This window comes from Hemibagrus wyckioides, linkage group LG21 (assembly GCF_019097595.1).
Source record: "Hemibagrus wyckioides isolate EC202008001 linkage group LG21, SWU_Hwy_1.0, whole genome shotgun sequence".
Classification (NCBI taxonomy): Eukaryota; Metazoa; Chordata; class Actinopteri; order Siluriformes; family Bagridae; genus Hemibagrus; species Hemibagrus wyckioides.
The window spans coordinates 10,709,764-10,729,300 of NC_080730.1; the positions used below are offsets into that span (position 1 = coordinate 10,709,764).

The window sequence follows — 19,537 nt, forward strand, 5'->3', positions numbered from 1 at the left end:
GAAAATGAATGTGTTCATCCATGATGAGGAAAAATTATTTATCTAAAGAAAACAAACAAAAATGAAATTGAAAAGATTTTTTTTTATTCTTAACACAACTTATCTCAGGGTAACAGTAGAGATTTAAAAAAAAAAATAAATAAATAAATTTTACACCATCACCATCTTTGTTGTAGAATAATCAGGGACATCAGGAACAAATGGAATTTTTTGTGTTTTCACAAAGAATATTATGGAAATTATTTCCCATATCTGAAGGGAAAACCACCAAAATAATAAAATCATTGTGCACATGGGCTTCATCTTCATCCTTCACTTGTTTAGCCTCCACATGCACTGCATGAGGTGTGAACTTTATGAACTTTATTCTGGGAGCCAAGTCATCAATTTCAATTGGACAGGTTTCATCCAAACATCTTGACCTGATTGCTCATTTCCAGTTTAACCTACAGCATTTCTCACCCACCCTTTGACAGTTTTAAATAACAGTCACAGGTTGGCACTTCCAACATCAAGCAGCTGACCCTACTGTCACATTCATCCTTCTGTCCATTTGTTATTACACTAAGAAACGTACCTGAAGAAATTAATGATCTGCATGGCAACCTGTTATGCAACACTATCAACATATTTCTTTCTGGAAATTTGCTCTCTATAATTTTAAGTGTTTAAAACACTGGTAATTTTGATACCCATATGGATATTATGTCTGATCTATCAGCTGTCAATTTTACACATGTACTCAATTTGGCCTTATGCAGCATTTACTAAACCCCACGTGCAAACATAAACACACACTGGGTCTGGTGATCTCTTATGGGTTAACCATCAGCTTCCCTTAGATAATAGATTTTGCAGCATCTGACTGTGTCTTTTTTGAAATGTCAGTATATACCACAACTTTGAGTGACAAGAGATCTGTCACTAAGAGCTATCTCCATGTTGATTTCACCATGACCTTCATGGAGCTCATGTCATCTCTCCCTCCTCTGACATCCCCTTCCATAGACACTCTAGTTGAGAACTTTAGTCTTTAGACAGAATTTTTTAATGACAAGATTACTTTATAAGAAAAACATTGCTGCTTGTAAGGTCTCCAGCACCATAACTGGTGCTTTGTAATATCATCTGTCCAGCTTCTCAGTTACCAGCCCCAGAACACTTACCCAGGTTACAGCACTTATGAATTCTTGTAGCTGCCCTTTCGACACGTGAACTCTTGTTGTTGTTGTTTTTTTTACTAAACTACAGAACTGGGTCAGTAATTCAGTTTCAGCACTGTGTACTTTTACACCTCTAGGTGTTTTGATATATCTTGTGGTATCCCTCAAGGCTCAATTTTAGATTGTCTTTTATTTACCATATTTATGAATTCTTCAGCTGGTGTTTTCACAAATTAGTACAACATTTCCTTTATCTAGTACACAGATGCCCACAATTCAATTTCCACTCTGGTGGACTGCATAGAGGGCATAAATCTGTTGATGTGAAACTTTCTACAGCGAAATTAATTTAAGACAGACATACGTTATTGGTAATGACGCACAGAGAACATCTATTGCTTCGTAGCTTGACTCATTATCACTAAAAGCCACTAATCAGGTCAAGAATTAAGGAATCACGTTCGACAGTGATCTCAATTTTAAAACATATATTAGCAATGTTAGTACAAGAGCATATTATCATCACAGAAATACATCTTCAAAGAATGTCATATTCTGTTCTCTACATACAATGACACTTCATGCTTTTATTAATGATTTATATATATATATATATATATATATGAATGATATTTTAGAAGTTACTTAAAAATATTAACAGTATTACCACTGACCACAGGTGTAGTGCATTATGATCACTATGATATCAATTACTTCAACTATTAATGAGACATTAATAGCAAAAAAAGAAAACCATGATGGCCTATAAGTAATTGGCAGTGACACATTTCACATTCTATTGATTTTAATGAGATACATACCAGCATCGGAATGGCAAAATTCACACCATTATAGTCAGCATTGATACACACAGAAGTTCCCATGGACAATAAATCTATAAGTCCTGCACAGCCAATTCTGTGGGGTTTGATTACCCCATTAGCTTCTGTATGCACCTTTTATTTCATGTCTTTGTCTGAAAGATCATCTTTCCTCAATCGATGTTCATCTGTTTGCTGCCGACAAAAAGCCAGGCATCACCTCTCTTGCTGCTGTCCCTTTCATATCCTTGAAAACAAAATTAGTCCACCATTTTGCTACCAAGGTAACTGATGTCCATTAGGAGAGCATGGTCCATCAATAAAACCAGTTCAACCTCTATTACAGTGCTTTCAGAAAGCTCACTTATATTTTTTTATATAACCAGTGCAAAATATTGAACATAGCATGACACTGATTACTTGTATACATTAAATCACAGTGTAGCAGAAATCCACTACTAAAAAAAACCCCAAAATAATAGTCATTGAGAAATCCAAGTACTTTAAGAGACAAACCAGAATGCTTTTTAACATTAGATAATGTGTTCTTTTCCCCAGCTTACAGGTCTGGGCAATATGACAAAATATAAATGTCATGGTAAAATTTGTACTGAATCTTTAATATCGTAAAATGTATTGTTCAGTTTTGAATTATTTGTGTATCTATTTAACAATACTGTCATTGAACACCATTTTTCATTTGTTTTTAAATGTGTTTAAGACATTTCGAGGTGTTTTCCTGCTAGTTTGTTAGCACACCTAAATAGATTTAATGTATCTTAGAAATTTGGCCAAATGATAATTCTGTCATATTGTGCCTCGTTATTGACTGTATAGGGCACTGATGTTCTTACCACAAATGGTTTTGTTAAAATATAAAATAAAGTTCAAGGAAAACTGCTGTTGTTGTTGCTGCAGCATACCTATGACAAACATATAACATTAATAATGACAAATGGATAAAAAAATGAGGGCAGTAGAACATCCCCTACATTCTGTTACATGAAGGAAGTGTCAAGCTCTTGATCCCATCCAGTGCCAAGGATAACAGAGGGTTGGGGCCGTTTTGAAGAGTTGCTACGGCCCTGAGAGTTGGTTCTGAGAGCCTCATGGCTTTTAAGGAAAGAAATCCTCTTGCTGTAGGGTGGAGAGCTGCTCCGTGAAGTGTTGACTTCTGGGTGCCTACACATTAGCTCAAAAAATCGTTCCCGAAAGCGGCTGGAGAGAAGGTTGTAGATGATAGGATTGATGGCAGAGCTGAGGTAAAACAACACTCCGGAAAGGATATGCACGTACTCAAAGATGTTGTGCAAGTGTTCGGTCCAATTAGTGATGAAACTCCACAAGAGTCTGTCAATATGGAATGGAGCCCAGCAGACAGCAAAGGCCAGCACCACAACAGCTGCAGCAAACACCAGAGAAAAGTATTAAAGTACACACAACAGTTTTAGATAAGGGCTGGAAGCAGAACAGTTAGTAGGAAACATATAGATCAGTGATTTTAAACTCCATTACAGAAAATCCTCTGATCACCATCTTGCCTTGAATCAAAACTATGCAACTAAAAAATAATCAATCAGGTTCTAGTATAGTTGAATAAGAGTTGTATGTAACCTCTACATCATGTAGACCACATTTAAAAAGGAATAAAAGAATATGCTGGGCTGTCACTTTATAAAACTTTGCTTTTTGCACCACATTTTTTCTTTTTCTTGAGTGAAGAGTCAGAATTGTCATATAGCAAAAGAGATATTATTTCATTTCTGGTCATTACATGGTCTACTAAGCATGAGCAATAAAAGGACTTTTGTCATCTATTGTGTCTTGTATTTTTATTTGCAATATCATACATATTGTCTTATAGCCAGGTATCCACATACTTTTTCATACACATATAGTTTATATATACTTTTATTTACTGTAGAAATTGTACATAAACAGTGAGGGGAAAAAATTATTTGATCCCCTGCTGATTTTGTACGTTTGCCCACTGACAAAGAAATGATCAGTCTGTAATTTTAATGGTAGGTTTATCTGAACAGTGAGAGGCAGAATAACAACAAAAAAAATCCAGAAAAACACATTTCAAAAAAGTTATACATTGATTTGCATTTTATTGAGTGAAATAAGTATTTGACCCCTTTGCAAAACATGACTTAGTACTTGGTGGAAAACCCTTGTTGGCAATCACAGACGTCAGACATTTCTTGTAGTTGGCCACCAGGTTTGCACACATCTCACATCTCAAGGAATTTGGGCCCACTCCTCTTTGCAGATCCTCTCCAAAGTCATTAAGGTTTTATGGCTGACCCTTCAGCTCCCTCCACAGATTTTCTATGGGATTAAGGTCTGGAGACTGGCTAGGCCACTACAGGACCTTAATGTGCCTCTTTTTGAACCACTCCTTTGTTGCCTTGGCCGTGTGTTTTGGGTCATTGTCAGACTGGAATATCCATCCACGACCCATTTTCAATGCCCTGGCTGAGGGAAGAAGGTTCCATCGTCCCTTTGATGCGGTGCAGTTGTCCTGTCACCTGGGGATGGTGTACTTGGGGTCATAGGCAGCATTCCTCCTCCTCCAAACACGGCGAGTTGAGTTGATGCCAAAGAGCTGGATTTTGGTCTTATTTGACCACAACACTTTCACCCAGTTCTCCTCTGAATCATTCAGATGTTCACTGGCAAACTTCAGACGAGCCTGTACATGTGCTTTCTTTAGCAGGGGGACCTTGCGGGCACTACTGGATTTCAGTCTTTCACGGCGTAGTGTGTTACCAATTGTTTTCTTGGTGACTATGGTCCCAGCTGCCTTGAGATCATTGACAAAATCCTCCAGTGTAATTCTGGGCTGATTCCTCGCCGTTCTCATGATCATTGAAACCCCATGAGGTGAGATCTTGCATGGAGCCCCAGACCAAGGAAGATTGACAGTCCTTTTGTGTTTCTTCCATTTGGGAATAATCACACCAACTGTTGTCACCTTCTCACCAAGCTGCTTGGCGATGGTCTTGTAGCTCATTCCAGCCTTGTGTAGGTCTACAATCTTGTCCCTGACATCCATGGACAGCTCTTTGGTCTTGGCCATGATGGAGAGTTTGGAATCTGATTGATTGCTTCCTTCTTTGGACAGGTGTCTTTCATACAGTTAACAAGCTGAGATTAAGAGCACTCCCCGAGAGTGCTCCTACTGTAATCTCAGCTCCTTACCTGTATAAAAGACACCTGGGAGCCAGAAATCTTTCTGACTGATAGGGGATCAAATACTTATTTCACTCATTAAAATGCAAATCAATGTAGAACTTTTCTGAAATGCAATTTTTCTGGATTCTTTTGTTGTTATTCTGCCTTTCACTGTTCAAATACACCTACCATTAAAATTACAGACTGATCATTTCTTTGTCAGTGGGCAAACGTACAAAATCAGCAGGGGATCAAATAATTTTTTCCCTCAATGTAAGTTACTGTATTCATTTATGCTTGTTTAAATGTTAAATACATAAGAATTGATGTTTATTCAACCCATGACTAAAAATAACTCTTAACAGATCCACACAGATTTGCACAGATTTCAGTGGAATAGAAAATAGAAACAGTGTCAATTTAATATGTGTTTTTTACAAAATGCAGCTTATGATTCACACAGATTAAGGTGAAAAGAAAGGAAAGGGTTTGAAGCTGTTCTATCCTCCTTTTTTCAATATTTGTAAAAACATCATTATCATTCCCTACACTGTGCTGTGTTACAGAATATCATAACTGTTTTCAAATGCATGTATGATTAGGCAATTAACTAGGGTTTATCTAGGGTTTTTTTTATTTATTAGAACAACAACGTATGGTTATGTGGCAGATATTACAAAATGCATAATAAATGAGTCATTGTGTCAGTCTGTGTGAGAGGCACATCAACCAATATACATCCTCATACACACACACACACACACACACATATATATGCAATGCAGCATCAGTTAATAGTGCTTAAACATTTGATTCTGAATCCTAACACTCACTATGGGATCTGATAACTTCAAGCATTAGTTAAATATAAAAAATGTCCCATTTCCATATAACCATGATATCCCATTTTAACTGAAATATAGTTCATTCAACTAAAATCCTAGTTTTTTGTTTCCTAACCCACACCAAAAAGTTATTCTGGGAAGAATTTTATTGCTTTTAATAACTGCCTTGAATAAAGGCAAAATTAAAATGTAAGCCGATTGGTGAAGAGGTCTAGCTGTGCTGTGCTAAACTATCCCCAGATCAGAGATACTATACAACTCTGGACATATACATTTATTGTCTCAACTGACTGTCTATAAAGTCACTGACTGTGGTACATCACCATTTGTGATGTTTTGGGCAGAGACGAATTCTGCAGCTACCATCAGTTCTCTTTCTGCTGAGGCCAGAATTAACATGACAGTTCATTATCAGCCTAGAAGAATCTCCCAGGAGTTATTCTAGACATTTTATTTTTGTGTACCTCTGAGGAACAGGGACGATGACTAGTTATATGGCACTGTTGAGGTAATTTCACCTCCAAGTCTGAGCTCCAGAATAATCAATTTCAGCTTACCCAGTTTGTCAATTAACCTAGACCCTAATCCTCTCTCTGTTGGTTGGAAAATCAGTGATAGGGGTGTGGCGATTACCACAATGCTGCTGTGCTCAGGTTACACTGGATCCAACTCAATCACATGGACTGAGCAGAAAATCATAGTCTTTTCGCTTTAATGTCATGAGAGCTGCTTGTGCCATACTGCAATCACCATAGTCCTCCTGTCTTTAGAGGACTCAAAAAGATTAACTTCTAAAATGTGTTAATGTAAAGACTATATAACTGTGCCATGGTTGATGGTTGCTTTCTTACACAAAATCAACCCCAAACAGGCATCTAACCTCTAACTTCTGCAGACAACAAGGCCATGAAAGCAAAGCCACATCTGATCCTAAACCTTTCAGCTTACTTCTCTGTTCAAAAGAAAAGAAAAATAAAAGGGAAGAAGTCTGTATTACTGTGTTCTGAACTATAGGCGCCCTCAGCTCTGTAGCATGTGAAAACAGCTCCCATTATCACCATGCTTGATCTTTGAAGTGCTTTCCTAGTTTGAATCTGAGCGAGTGATGAATAGAAGACACTTTTTAGTATGACCTCAGGTCAATATGAATATCTGACAAGGCTCCATGGACTGATCAATGGCCCCCTCTCTTCTAGCCCTTCATTAATGATGTACTCAGAAACATGTTTTTAATATTTCTTATTGTGTACATTGAAGATATTCCAATCATTTCATCTCCCTAACCTATCACATCCAACATGTGAAACATGGAGCTGAACTGGCTTATTCAGAACAATTTCTTTGTTAGGTCAAACTTCCACCAATCCCCAACTTCACAGGAAACATGTCAGAATGTTCATTTGTGGTCAGAATGTTCATTTGTGGGTGGTCGTATAAACATTGAAAAACCTGCATGGTTCACACTCATTTGGCGCTGAATAAGAGGTGGTGGGGAAAGTGGTAGCTCAGTGGTTAAAGTGTTGGCCGACTGATTGGCAGGCTATGAGTTCAAGTCCCAGGACCATCAAGCTGCCACTGCTGGGCCCCTGAGTAAGGCCCCTCACCCCTCAACTGGTCAGTTCTATGAATGAGATAAATGTAAGTGGCTCTGTATAAGGGTGTCTGCCAAATGCTGTAAATGTAAGAGGCAGCAGTGGTATTTTGATCCTAGCCATTTAGTGATTTTTACAGTCATGTCCATAAATTGACAATGACACAATTTTCTAATTTTCCCTCTTTGCACCACCACAGTGGATATAAAGGAAATGTGAAGATATGAAGGAAATGTATACTTTCAGCTTTGATTCAATGACTTTAACAAAAATAATAAATTAACTGTTTAAGAGTTGCAGCCATTTTACATAGTCCCTCCATTTCACAAGCTATTAGAAAAATAATATAAAGATTATTTTAAATACCTAAATTCTGGACCAAATACTGAGTTTCCTCTCTTGAGTTGCTTTGCAGGGCCTTTGCTGCAGCTGCCTTGGAGTCAGAGGACTGCAATTTAATAACTTTTATTTTCTTCACCTTAAGAAGCTCTTACTTTGCTTTCAGGCTTTCAGGGATATTATCCATCTGTACAGTGAAGTCTTGTTCTGTCAGTTTTGCAGCATTTTACTGAATGAGCTCTGTACACTTCAGAATTCATCCTGCTATTCTATCATCATCATCATCATCATCATCAATAAACACCAGTGGTCCAGTTTCATTGGCAGCCATGCATGCCCATGCCATAACAATGCCTCCGCCATGTTTGACAGATGAGGTGCTTTGGTACCTGAGTCCTTCCTTTCTTTCTCCGTACTCTTCTCTTCCAATCATTTTGTTCCAATCATCTGTCCAAAAATCTTGTTACAGAACTGGGCAGGCTTTTTAGATGTTTTCTTGCAAAGTCTAATCTGTCCTTTCTGTCCTTGAATGTTAAAATAGGTTTGCATCTTGAGGTAAACCCTATGTATTCTCTTAAACTCTATGTAACCCTATGACATCTCATGATTGTACCTACCTTTAGTCTTCTTGACTTGGTTAGATGATGTGAAGGGATTTTTTCTTCACTAATGAAGGAGTTCTTCAATCATCCACTTACGATGTTTTCAGTGGTTTTCCAGACATTGTGGTGTTGCTGAGCTTTCCAGTTCCATCATTCTTTTAAAAAATGTAACAAATTATTGATTGGTTCTAGAGATCCTAGAGATTCTCTCTGATAGGCTTGTTTGGTTTTTCCTTCTAATGGTGGCCTCCTTTTCTTGAATGAACAATTCTTGTAGCACATAGTGAGAGTTCCACTGAACAGCTAGTAAATGCAAATTCAACACTTGAAATCAACTCCAGACATTTTATCTATTTTAACTTTAATATGTCCACTTATCAATCTCCTGTCCAATTACTATGGAGTGTGTGAAAATAGAGGGACTGTGTGAAGAAAAAAGAAGAAGCTATAACTCCTACTGCAATAGTTAATGCCATAGTTTTGTTAAGCCCCTTGAATTAAAGATGAAATTCTACACTTCAATCATATCTTGATTGCCTGTTTCAAATCCACTGTGGTGGTGTATAGAGGCAAAATGACCAAATTTGTGTCACAATCCAAATAAATGGAACTAACAGTGTGACTATTCATTTATTTTTTTTTAATCAGCTGCCTATTTCTGAGTCTTTTGTGAGTATAAATTTTCTATTTAACTTTTAGGACATACATTTTAGTATTTTTTCTCACTTTTATCAAACTAGTAAACTCATCCTTTTTTTTAAATGCCTTTACACCTTCTGGTTCCATCTCTCTTGATAATTTTATCGAAGGACCCATATACATTTAAACATTAGATAGCACTTTGTTGCAGAGGGAATTACTAAGAAGGTGTTTTTTTATTATTTTAGTTAATTTTGAAATATATTTGTAACGTGAATGTAGCTAGCAGGGCTTACACGCTGCCTGTGTGCCAGACCTTGGTGACTACAGTTGCCCCTGCTCATTCATGGGTGAAATATGGTGTATATAATGATAGCAGTATTCTTTGCATTTAGCTTCCTGCTTACATTGCCTCTCTTGCTGTGTACTGCATTTTGGGGAAAATGTTCTACCTTCATACCATGCAAATAGATTTGGGTATGTAAAAATAGCAAATGTATCTCTGCTAGTGGTATATGCTTTTCTGCCAAATTGGTTTGCATCAGGTACTGGTATCAGGAGGTAGATTTGTAATATCATTTTATTGCTATGCTGTACAATTCACTGGATTTATTTGTGCATGTATTTTTTGATTACACATAGCTGACACTGTGTTGTAACCTTGTTTGTATTTCAGAGCCCTGGCACCAATGTGACTGCTGTTGTGCCTATTTGCATGTTTAGTTTGCTTGTTACCAGTTTTACTATTGAAGCTTAGCCATTTAGCAGATTTAATTTATTAGAATGCACATAACCAGCAACTAGTTAGCAAATGCTTCTTATTTGTTTCATGAGCTGTATTTCTTATTTGGGTGGGTTCTTGGTATATTGAGGTATTTTGGTTAAATTGTTAATATATGTATAAATTTGTTGGCCCACAGTTAGCCGCAGGAGATTGAAGGGTGGCTTTACTTAATTACTACTGTGCTTCTTTCCCCTATAACATTTGTCAAAGCATGCAGTGTGCACCCCAAAGGCTGGTTATCACCCCATGGTTCTCTCCTGTCACTCAGCTTCCTGCACCTCTATGGTAAAATCTTGATTAAAATCACACATGCTCCTTTTCTGTTTCCAGTTGCTGTCTGTGTGTGGTTGCATGTTTAAAGGCACAAAAAGGCACAAGCAAGGTGAGCGGTCTGTTTTTCCCACTGAACGGTAATCAGTCATTTTTTTCTTCCATTTTTTCGTTATTTTAATCTAATTTGTTTTTTTCATTGTTTATGTGGAATTCTAGAACAGTCAAACGATCCTAGCAGTTTTCTCTGTATGTGTTTGACTGATTTGAAATATATTTTAGGATGGATTTTTTTTAGTTTGTGTATGAATAAATGGATAAAACATGTATTCTTTTAAAATAAACTGAATCCTGTTTTGATGTGACACTTTATGTGCTTTGAAGCTGACCATAGAAGTTGCCTATCCAACTTAGAAACATCATTTACAATTTTTCTGCAACAGGAAGTGTCCTTAATAATTTGCCACCAAATGAAATCTGCCCACAGGTACCAAACTTTTAAATCCACATTACTTCAAATATTTAAATTACATGTTTACCAAAGTGTATGGAAATCTCAATTTGATCCCCTGACACAGAGTTAATAGACATTCAGAGAAGCTGTGTATCTATTAGTGTCTGTTTTGTGTTGATGTACTTGCTATTTTAATGGGATGAATGATTAACACTCATTGGATGACTGCATGCCTGGCATCACTGGGAGCGAAAGATAACACCTTCTTGATGCTTCTACTTATAATGATTGGTATACCTCTCAAAGAGGGCAAAAACTTGCCACTCACTAAATCAGGAATGAACTATCACCTCAAGCTTATTATATTGACTGACTGGAACTGCTTGGAGTCTTTTAAATATCATAAATAGGCTGTAAATATAAAGTCCTGTTTGGGTATATGCACTCATTTGTTAAGCTTGTTCCTTAGAAATCTAGCTGCTTGTCACAACTAGCATTTTTGTGATGAAGTAGCAGACACTGCTAAAGTTGACCAAACCTAAATAGAATTAGACCAAATGAATAAAAATAGGTATGCAACTGCAAATAGAATATGTTGGCCAGAAACTGTGTAACTAAATATCTGAGCAGACATCTACACATACCATAGATAATTCCTCATATAAAAGAAAAAACAAAAAGTGTGGATGTTGGAAAAAACATACAACTGTGACTCACCTAGCATTTTGGTGATCTGCCTCCTGCGTCCACTCTCAACTTGGATCTTCCAGTTGGTGTCTGCACTGCAATTCTTCCCCAGTTTCCTACCCTTCTGTCTCTGCTCCCTACCCAGCCTTATCCCTATTACTAGATAGAGCACACTAATCACTGTCATGGGTACGAAGTAGAATAGAATGGTGGTCACCTGGATCACCAAATTATAGATCCACTGGGGCTTGAGAAGGTTGCAGGTGGCTGATTCAAGGACCTTCTCAGGTAGATAATAATAATGTAGGCCATGGAGGGAGGTGTTAGGGATGGCACAGACCAGAGACACAGCCCAAACTCCTCCGATAACCCTTTGTGCATGTTTGTTGGTGATGGCATATCGAGTCTTGAGTGGGTGGACCACAGCCACATAGCGTTCAATGCTCAAAACCATGACATTGAGCACAGATGCAAAGCAAACTGTCTCAAACAAAAATACCTTGAAACAGCAAATGCTCTCACCAAATGGGAAAGGGTAGTTCTGCCACAGGTCATATATCTCCAGAGGCATTCCAAACAACAGCACCAGCAAATCAGAGATGGCCAAGCTGAAGAGGTACAGGTTGGTAGGTGTTCTCATCTTTTTGTGCTTAGTGATCACAGTGCAGGTGAGAAGGTTCCCCACCACACCAGTAACAAAGATAAACATGTAGGTTAATGTCACTGGGAGGAAGAATGGAGACCTCCTTGGTCCAAGGAGTCTGAGCAGGATATCTTCCAGTGTTTGGGGCTGACAAGGTCCACTCCCATTACCAGTGTGGTTGAATGAAGAGATGTTGCATGGAGTGAAATCAAATTCAGTTCCATTCAGAATGGGATCACAAAAGCATTTCATGGACATTGTGAAGTAAGGCATCTAAAGGCAACAATCTGGGAAACAGATCCTTAGTGGTTGCTATAGAATCTGCATTCTGTAGTTTTAGACATCATGCTCAGTATGATGGACACCTATAAAAAAGATTAGACTTGTGACAATGTTGTGCATATTGTACATCTGTTAAAAATATATCTGAAACAATGGCATGATAATTTTATAAGTCTTTAAATTAAACTATATATATTTGTATATTATATTGTATATATGTAAGCTCAAATCATTTCATTAGACACTTTGTCGGAAAAAATAGTTTCTATTTTTTCCATGAAGATGAAAAGATAAGGTATAAAACAGGAATAAGCAATCAATGAATGATAGAAACAATAAAAGCTAACACAAAAACAAAAAATATGCAGATGGTTTAACATAAAATAAACAAGAACATACAGTGATATATAATGTTCATAAAACCTCCACTCTTCCAAGGGAGATGAATCAAATATAAGGCTAAACATGTGAAAGGAAATAAAAGTTAAATGTACTGCAGATCAGTGTGTGACTACATAAACACACTGTCACTGCCAGAATGTTCACTTTTGCCCTTTGCTCTGTGGGTCTCTATAACTATTATAATTTTCATGTTTTGATTAGAAATAAGTTATTTTTACAGTGCTGCTTACTATACAGGCAATACAGGGATGTGAACAGAAACTGCACAGGGACAGGAGAATGACAGTGTACGCTTTAGAGGTAGAAACAAATTAATTTCCTAAGGAGATTTTATGTTTATTCATTTGCGTTACCTGCATCTATTATAACACAAAAAGAAAAAAAAAAACTAAGTGGGTCAATTTTACTGGCATAAATGCAAGGAAGAAAGAGCTGGTCAAACTGAGGTCATCAGTTACAAGCCACATTAATGCTCTGAATATAATGGATGTACGTACTGCAAGTATTAATAGAGGACACTGTGTGACAAGCTGTAAATTAGCAGCTCACTGGACAAATGACAGAAACAGCCCAGTCATAATCATTGACTTAATTTGGCAAGTACTGCAGGAAACACTTGTTCTTTAGAGTGTGTACCAAGAGGTCACATCGAATTAGGTCTGCATGGTGTGACCAGGGACCTCTATAGAGAAAATGTGGATGACCACAAAAGAAATGTAATTAGCCTTCTTAAACAGGCATTTGAAAAGGGGTCTTGAAGTGTACAAACATCCCAACTGGGGGGCAGGGCAAGAGAACTGTAATTTATAGCTCAAAAACAAAGGTATATGATGAGACAAGCTGGAACTACATGAACACTACTGTGAAATTCATGTTATTGTGAAACACACGCTATTGCAACAAGGCACTATTTATATATCAGTCAGGATGCTTGGACTTATCTATAAACCGTATTTTAATTACAGTATCAACCAAAAAACAATTAGCAATTACAATGCATAATAAAATAAACAGAAACATTTGTTTCTATTTCACATAAATATTATTTCTATTTCGCAGCACATTATTCAGAGCTGTCCTGCTCAAGTATGTGCTGCTCTTACCTGTGCATCACTGTGTACTTTCTCAGCTTAGCATTATCCTTCCCACTGAAATGGGTGTGACAGCCATCTTCGAACACCTTTCTGGGAAGCCCTAACAATGAAAAAGAAAAATCTTAATACTTCACCATTACTGTATACTGTGTAAGCAACTATGACATACAGTCAACTCCAGACGTATTCACCCATGGTAAAGCTGGTCAAAAAACGTTATGGATCTTTTTCTGTGTGAGTCTTTTTCTATAATGCTTGATGAAATTGGAGAAGACAGAGCAAGGAATCTTAGAGCATTCCTCTCTCACAATCTCTCTAGATTCTTCAGGGTCTGAGGTCCTCACTTTTAGACTCTTCCCATCAGCTCAGTCCACAGGTTTTCAATTTCAGTTTAGGTTAAGGGATTGGGTTGGCCATAACAAAAGCTTGAGTCTATAGTGGATGAAACATTTCTGTGTGGTTAATTGTCCTAGAAGATCCAACCATAAAAGTGCCACGGTATTTCACACAGTCCTTGATGCTATGCATACTAACAAGATTCTCAGGACATTTGGAGGAAAAACACTTCCACAATGTCACAGATCATCCACCATATCCCCACCACAGTGGGGATTATTCCCTCTATAACCATCCTTCTATTTAGTTTTTTCATTTCATTTATTTTTTCATTTAATTTGCCCCTGTTCCACTATAGGTTCCAGTGGCATCTAGAAAACACCATGCAGTTGTGTTTGAGGTTTGATCCTTGGCAAAGGATCTTGCATGAGGGCAAAAGCTCCAGTTATTTTAAATGTTTGATATAATGTTGTAACAGTGTATAAGGGCATTTCCAAACAATTTATATCCACTGCACGATTATTGAAGGTCAATACACTTTTGCCTCATTTAAATTGTGTATACTTCAGACCTCTTCATGGTGTGTAATAAAGGTTCTCGACTTTGAGTGTCGTCATATTTCAGAATAAAACCTCTGTGAGTCTCTACATAGATATGTTAATGAGGAGGTATTCTCTCTAGAAGAACTTAATCATGTTTTAATGTTAAAGTCTGTTTGTTCTTGTCCATTACAGATAGATAATTGACTGGAATCACTATATGAAGAGATTTTTTACATAACGTGTCATTTTGTTTTAATTACTCTATCCAGGCTTTCTTGTTCTTTCAGCTTAGATAGAAATACTTGTTTAAGCAGTGATAACATGGTGCCAGTCATTTAGTAACAATGTTCAAGTAACTGACTAACTGTGTTCTGACACAATGAGAACTTATGAATGAGGTTACAGAAAACGTTCCTAAGTAATTAGTGGGGGAAAAAACGAAATGTAATGAAAGCGCGTTTAAAAATTAGATGTGTTTTTGTAGGATCGAGTATGTACTCGTAGGCTTGAGCAGTTATGAGAACCTTAAAATCTGTGCAGCCTATAGTGCGCAGTGCAAGTGAAGGCAGTACGTGTGAATGGTTTCTGATTGGTGTCAAGTCTCAGACAACAGCAGGTAGCATTTTAAAATCAGACTATCTGCTAATCCTTGAATAGTGTACTTTACAGTCATTTGAGGGGTTTTTTTGCAGCTGAAATGTAGAGCTCTTAGGAAGGTTCTGTCTTTGTCTGGTTTCAGGAATAAGCAGGAACAACAGCATAATAACATTAATATTCATTATTATTCTGTTACGACAACAACAACAGCAACAACAACAACAATAATAATAACAATAATAATAATTCATTACCTATAGAAAATTAATTTTAGAAACCTTGACAAAAATTATTCACATATCAAATACAGACGCCAGACTGACTATTTATCCAAAAAGACACAAAATACTCAAATCACTACATAGGACATAGGGCTATGTACATATGGCAGTATGTAGAATTATACAGATAGTGTTTTAACGAGCTTCTATTATTACAAAATATCTATTTCATCATTAGACTATTCCTCAGTACTGTCACTTGTTATTGCAGTCCAGATGATAGAAACCAACACATCTCGTTCATATAGACCAAAGACACATACCGTATCGGAAATGACGGTTCAAAAATCCTAAACTTCCTTTTGTGAAAAATCCTCTTTCTGGGTAAAAAAAAAAAAAGACGATTAACTTCCTCCTGCTGGGTAACTTTATCTGTAAAGTGCCACAGAAGACGATCCCGGTGACGAAGACCGCTAAGAGACGCTTTATAACGCTTGAAGAGCGGCGCAAAGAGCGTTGCTGAGGATGATGAAGATGAGCATGATGATGCTGGGATTGAGCGCTCCTTTCGCACGCGCAGCTTTCACCGAAACACGAACTCGCGGGGTGTCACTTGCGCTCGCGCTTCTCTCCCAGCTTGCTTTAGTGCGGCTTTAGTTTGAAAGCCTCTTCTGAAAGCTTTATGCACTTTCAGTTTATACGTGTAGAACGTTTAATGAGACAATCTGATCATTTTAATCCCTTTGCTTTGGTAAGGGTGATGAGAGAATTGTGTTGCATGACGTTACAGCTAATAACTGTATTACATTTTTTTTGACATCTACACTGACAATATAAGGTATACCTACCATATAGGTCCATTTTGTACTGAAATCTGTTAACATGCACCATGTCTCAGCAACCCTGTACTACCTCCATCAATGGAAAATTGCCACAATTGGACAATGACAGTGCCACAATGACAAGGTCCACGGGTGAAAATGCCTACATTAGGTATGTGAGCATCAGAACTGGTCCATGGAAGGATGAATCACGTTTTTTACGTCAGCATGGACAGCATGTGTGCCATTTTCTGTACCTGGGGAAGAAATAGCAGTAGAATGCATTATAGAAAGAAGGCATGTGGAGGCATTGTCATGCTCTGGGCAATATTTTGCTGGGAAAGCATGTTTAGGTACAAGCACAAGTACATCCATTCATGGCAACTGTATTCTTTAATGGCAGTGGTTTCTTTCAGCTGGGTAATATGCCCTGCCACACTGAAAAAAAATATACATGCCATACAGTTCATGGTGTTTACTTGGCCTCCAAATTCCCCAGATCTCAATCTGTCGGATATGCTGGAAAAAGACTTAAAGAATCTGCCGCTAATGTGGAGTCCATGACTCGATGGGTCAGAGTATAATATAAGGGTCAGAGTACAATATTAGGCAGGCATTTTTATTATTATGCCTGATCAGTGTGTGTGTGTGTGTGTGTGTGTGTTCTGTTTTATCTGTTTCATCTGCTGTTCTGGTCGCTGTTTAATTTCAAGTCTCACAGTAAATCAAAAGACTTTCCAAAAGTTTTCAAGATTTTTCCAAAATCAATTAGTGTCTGTCAATTAAGCTGCTTACTGCCTGCTAAATTTCCCTGATGAAATAAGCAACAGCTAGATATCTAGACCTCAAAAAATGAATGCAAATAATCAGATTGAACTTTATTTGCAATACATACCAATTACAAATATTAAAATAACAGGCTGTACTAGTGTAAATCTGCTATGAATTCGGTTACTGGCCACTACTGTAGCTCTGAGTGCTGTGAGTCTGATTGGAGGTGAAATGTTTAAGATGTCAGCCATGTTCTTTACTGATCTAGTGATTCACACTTGGATATGAGGTTCTGTCCCTTTGAGAGACCACCTAGTGATCGGCCATGCATCCAATATCCATCTGCCCACACACCCACTGAATCCCAGAGAAGCTGTACATCTAGATGGGACCCAAACGTATCACTCTGTCCTGTTAAAACACATGGTGCTTCAATCTGCCATAGAATGCAAGTATCACAAAATGAGATGTACAGTTTTTCTATGTACAGTGTGGTTTACTCACTGTCCTGCCCTTCATCAGTCATTTTCTCACCACAGGACTTCTCTTGGTTGGATTTTGAGGTGTTTAAAAGAGCAATCAAGAAACACCTGTCACACTTACTGCAAAACATTTTAGCGAGAAAAATATCTTTAAGCATAATGTCACTATTTAACATTGTGAGATTAAGTTTAAAACAAATATAAGTATATTCAGCCTACTTCTAGACATTTTTATCAGTCCAGTCCAGGTCAGTATAGTCGGTTTTACAGCTCTGGTTACAAAGGAAGTTTAATCCTTATGATTACATCAAGGCCTTAAGATTTCAGACAGGCTATTATCATTTCACAGTCAGAAAAAGGACTGCTCTGAGCAATAATGTTTAAATTATAATACCCTTATAATACAATTTAAATAATAATTGAAATCTGCCTCTCCTGCCTATTTCTCACACAAGGAAGACAAAAAAAATACTAGAATTGGGAAGAGAGCTCTGCTCTTCTTGTAGATACTGACATAATTATAGCACAATGAAAAAGTTAGGCTTTTGTGCCAGTTTCTGTTTCTGTTTCTCTTCTGTAGGACTGAGCAGGATCATCTAGAAATCTCTTGCTGAACAAGAAGATTCATTTGATAACATAGTATTTGCCAACAACATCAACATCACTCATGTCATGGAGGACAGAGCTTTATTTCATAACATAATGAGTGCTGCCATATTCGTCATATCAGCTGAAAATACATGACTTGTAAGTTCCAAATTTGACTCGGTTCATTGCTTGTATTGTGAAGAATGACTTCAATCCACAGGAATGGCATGGGAGATGAAGAAATCATAGGAGAATGAATCAATGGAAGACTTGTGGTAAAGAAAAGGGAGAGAAGATTCTTTCATGATTCATAATTTGTGTCCATCTGCAGTGTTTGCATTTGTCTGTTTGTTAACAATAGAAAGTGAATACAAAAGATTCTGTGCAATTCTGTGAATTTAGATAGATAAGCTTTCGTTTGAGAGCAGTTGCAAAATAAATGTTTACTGTTTTGAGAAACGTTTTTCGAGAACATGCAACACTGAGACACTTTTTCCCAGATTGCAAGTAAATGAGTACTGTAACTAACGTACCAATAAAAACATTTAAATTTTTTTTTTTTTTTTTATCATCACATATTGTATATCTACTTCTAATCTTTTATTACGTTCTCACATGATTACATTCAGACATGATTCTTAGACAGTCAAGGTGTAATCATGTATGAAGCTGCGTAGGCTATGAATTACTTTTCAGTTGATGTACTTAAGTTCACCAAAAGAGGGCAATGTTTACAGATGTGTTGAGAGATTAAGCCTTATTGTTAGACAGGAACACAGTGGGGCAAATAAGCAGGCAGACAAAATGAGCCAAACAGGACTGCAATATACATTTAATTATATTTGAAGGTAACTTTAGGACATGAAATTAATGAATGCAAATTTTCACACAGAACTATGTTATGATCAAATTTGATGACAAAGACAAAATATATATTGTGTGTATAGTGAATTGTGGGCAGGAAATGTAACATGTGAGGTCTAATTTTCTCAGTAACATTTGAGACAATCTTCAGTCCCTGTACTTGACCATCCAGTCAATTCATTTACTCATTATCAGTTGATGTAACTGCAAAGCACTGGTGCGATTCACTGCAATTTAATGCACAATGTAAAAAGTTTGTAATAACAAGTGCTTCACTTACCATACGCATGTGATTAATAATTTAAGGACTCAATGGATCTGCCAGTTATGCAAATTGTCAGTCACTCAAATGACCTTAACAACAGGGGAAAAAATATATGATATTGTCTGGAATAATGTAGCAGGGGCAATAACTTTTAATAAACTTCAGGCTTAGCATGATGCAGTCTATCATAAAGCTTACTGACCAATCAGCAGGAAGCAAAACATTCTCACAAAGAACCGAAACTTTACTACTG

At 37.2% G+C, this 19,537-nt stretch overlaps 1 protein-coding gene across 1 annotated transcript; it reads right to left on the reverse strand.

Annotated features, from left to right (window-relative positions):
* Positions 1-1,883: 1,883 nt before the first annotated feature.
* Positions 1,884-16,117, reverse strand: nmur3 (neuromedin U receptor 3). The gene is made up of 4 exons (XM_058374258.1): positions 15,817-16,117; positions 13,807-13,897; positions 11,407-12,384; positions 1,884-3,386 (listed from the first exon to the last, which is right to left on the reverse strand). Exons 3-4 carry the CDS (start codon positions 12,290-12,292, stop codon positions 2,983-2,985), a joined length of 1,290 nt encoding a protein of 429 aa, XP_058230241.1. The 5' UTR covers positions 12,293-12,384; positions 13,807-13,897; positions 15,817-16,117; the 3' UTR covers positions 1,884-2,982.
* Between the last annotated feature and the right edge of the window lie 3,420 nt (positions 16,118-19,537).

What these genes read in the sequence shown, in the direction of transcription:
- nmur3 (XM_058374258.1), bottom strand. Translation starts at nt 12,292, where the DNA reads ATGCCTTACTTCACAATGTCCATGAAATGCTTTTGTGATCCCATTCTG. An exon ending in GCAGATCACCAAAATGCTAG is followed by an intron (nt 3,387 to 11,406) that starts GTGAGTCACAGT and finishes TGTTTGCTGCAG; the next exon opens with CTGTTGTGGTGCTGGCCTTT.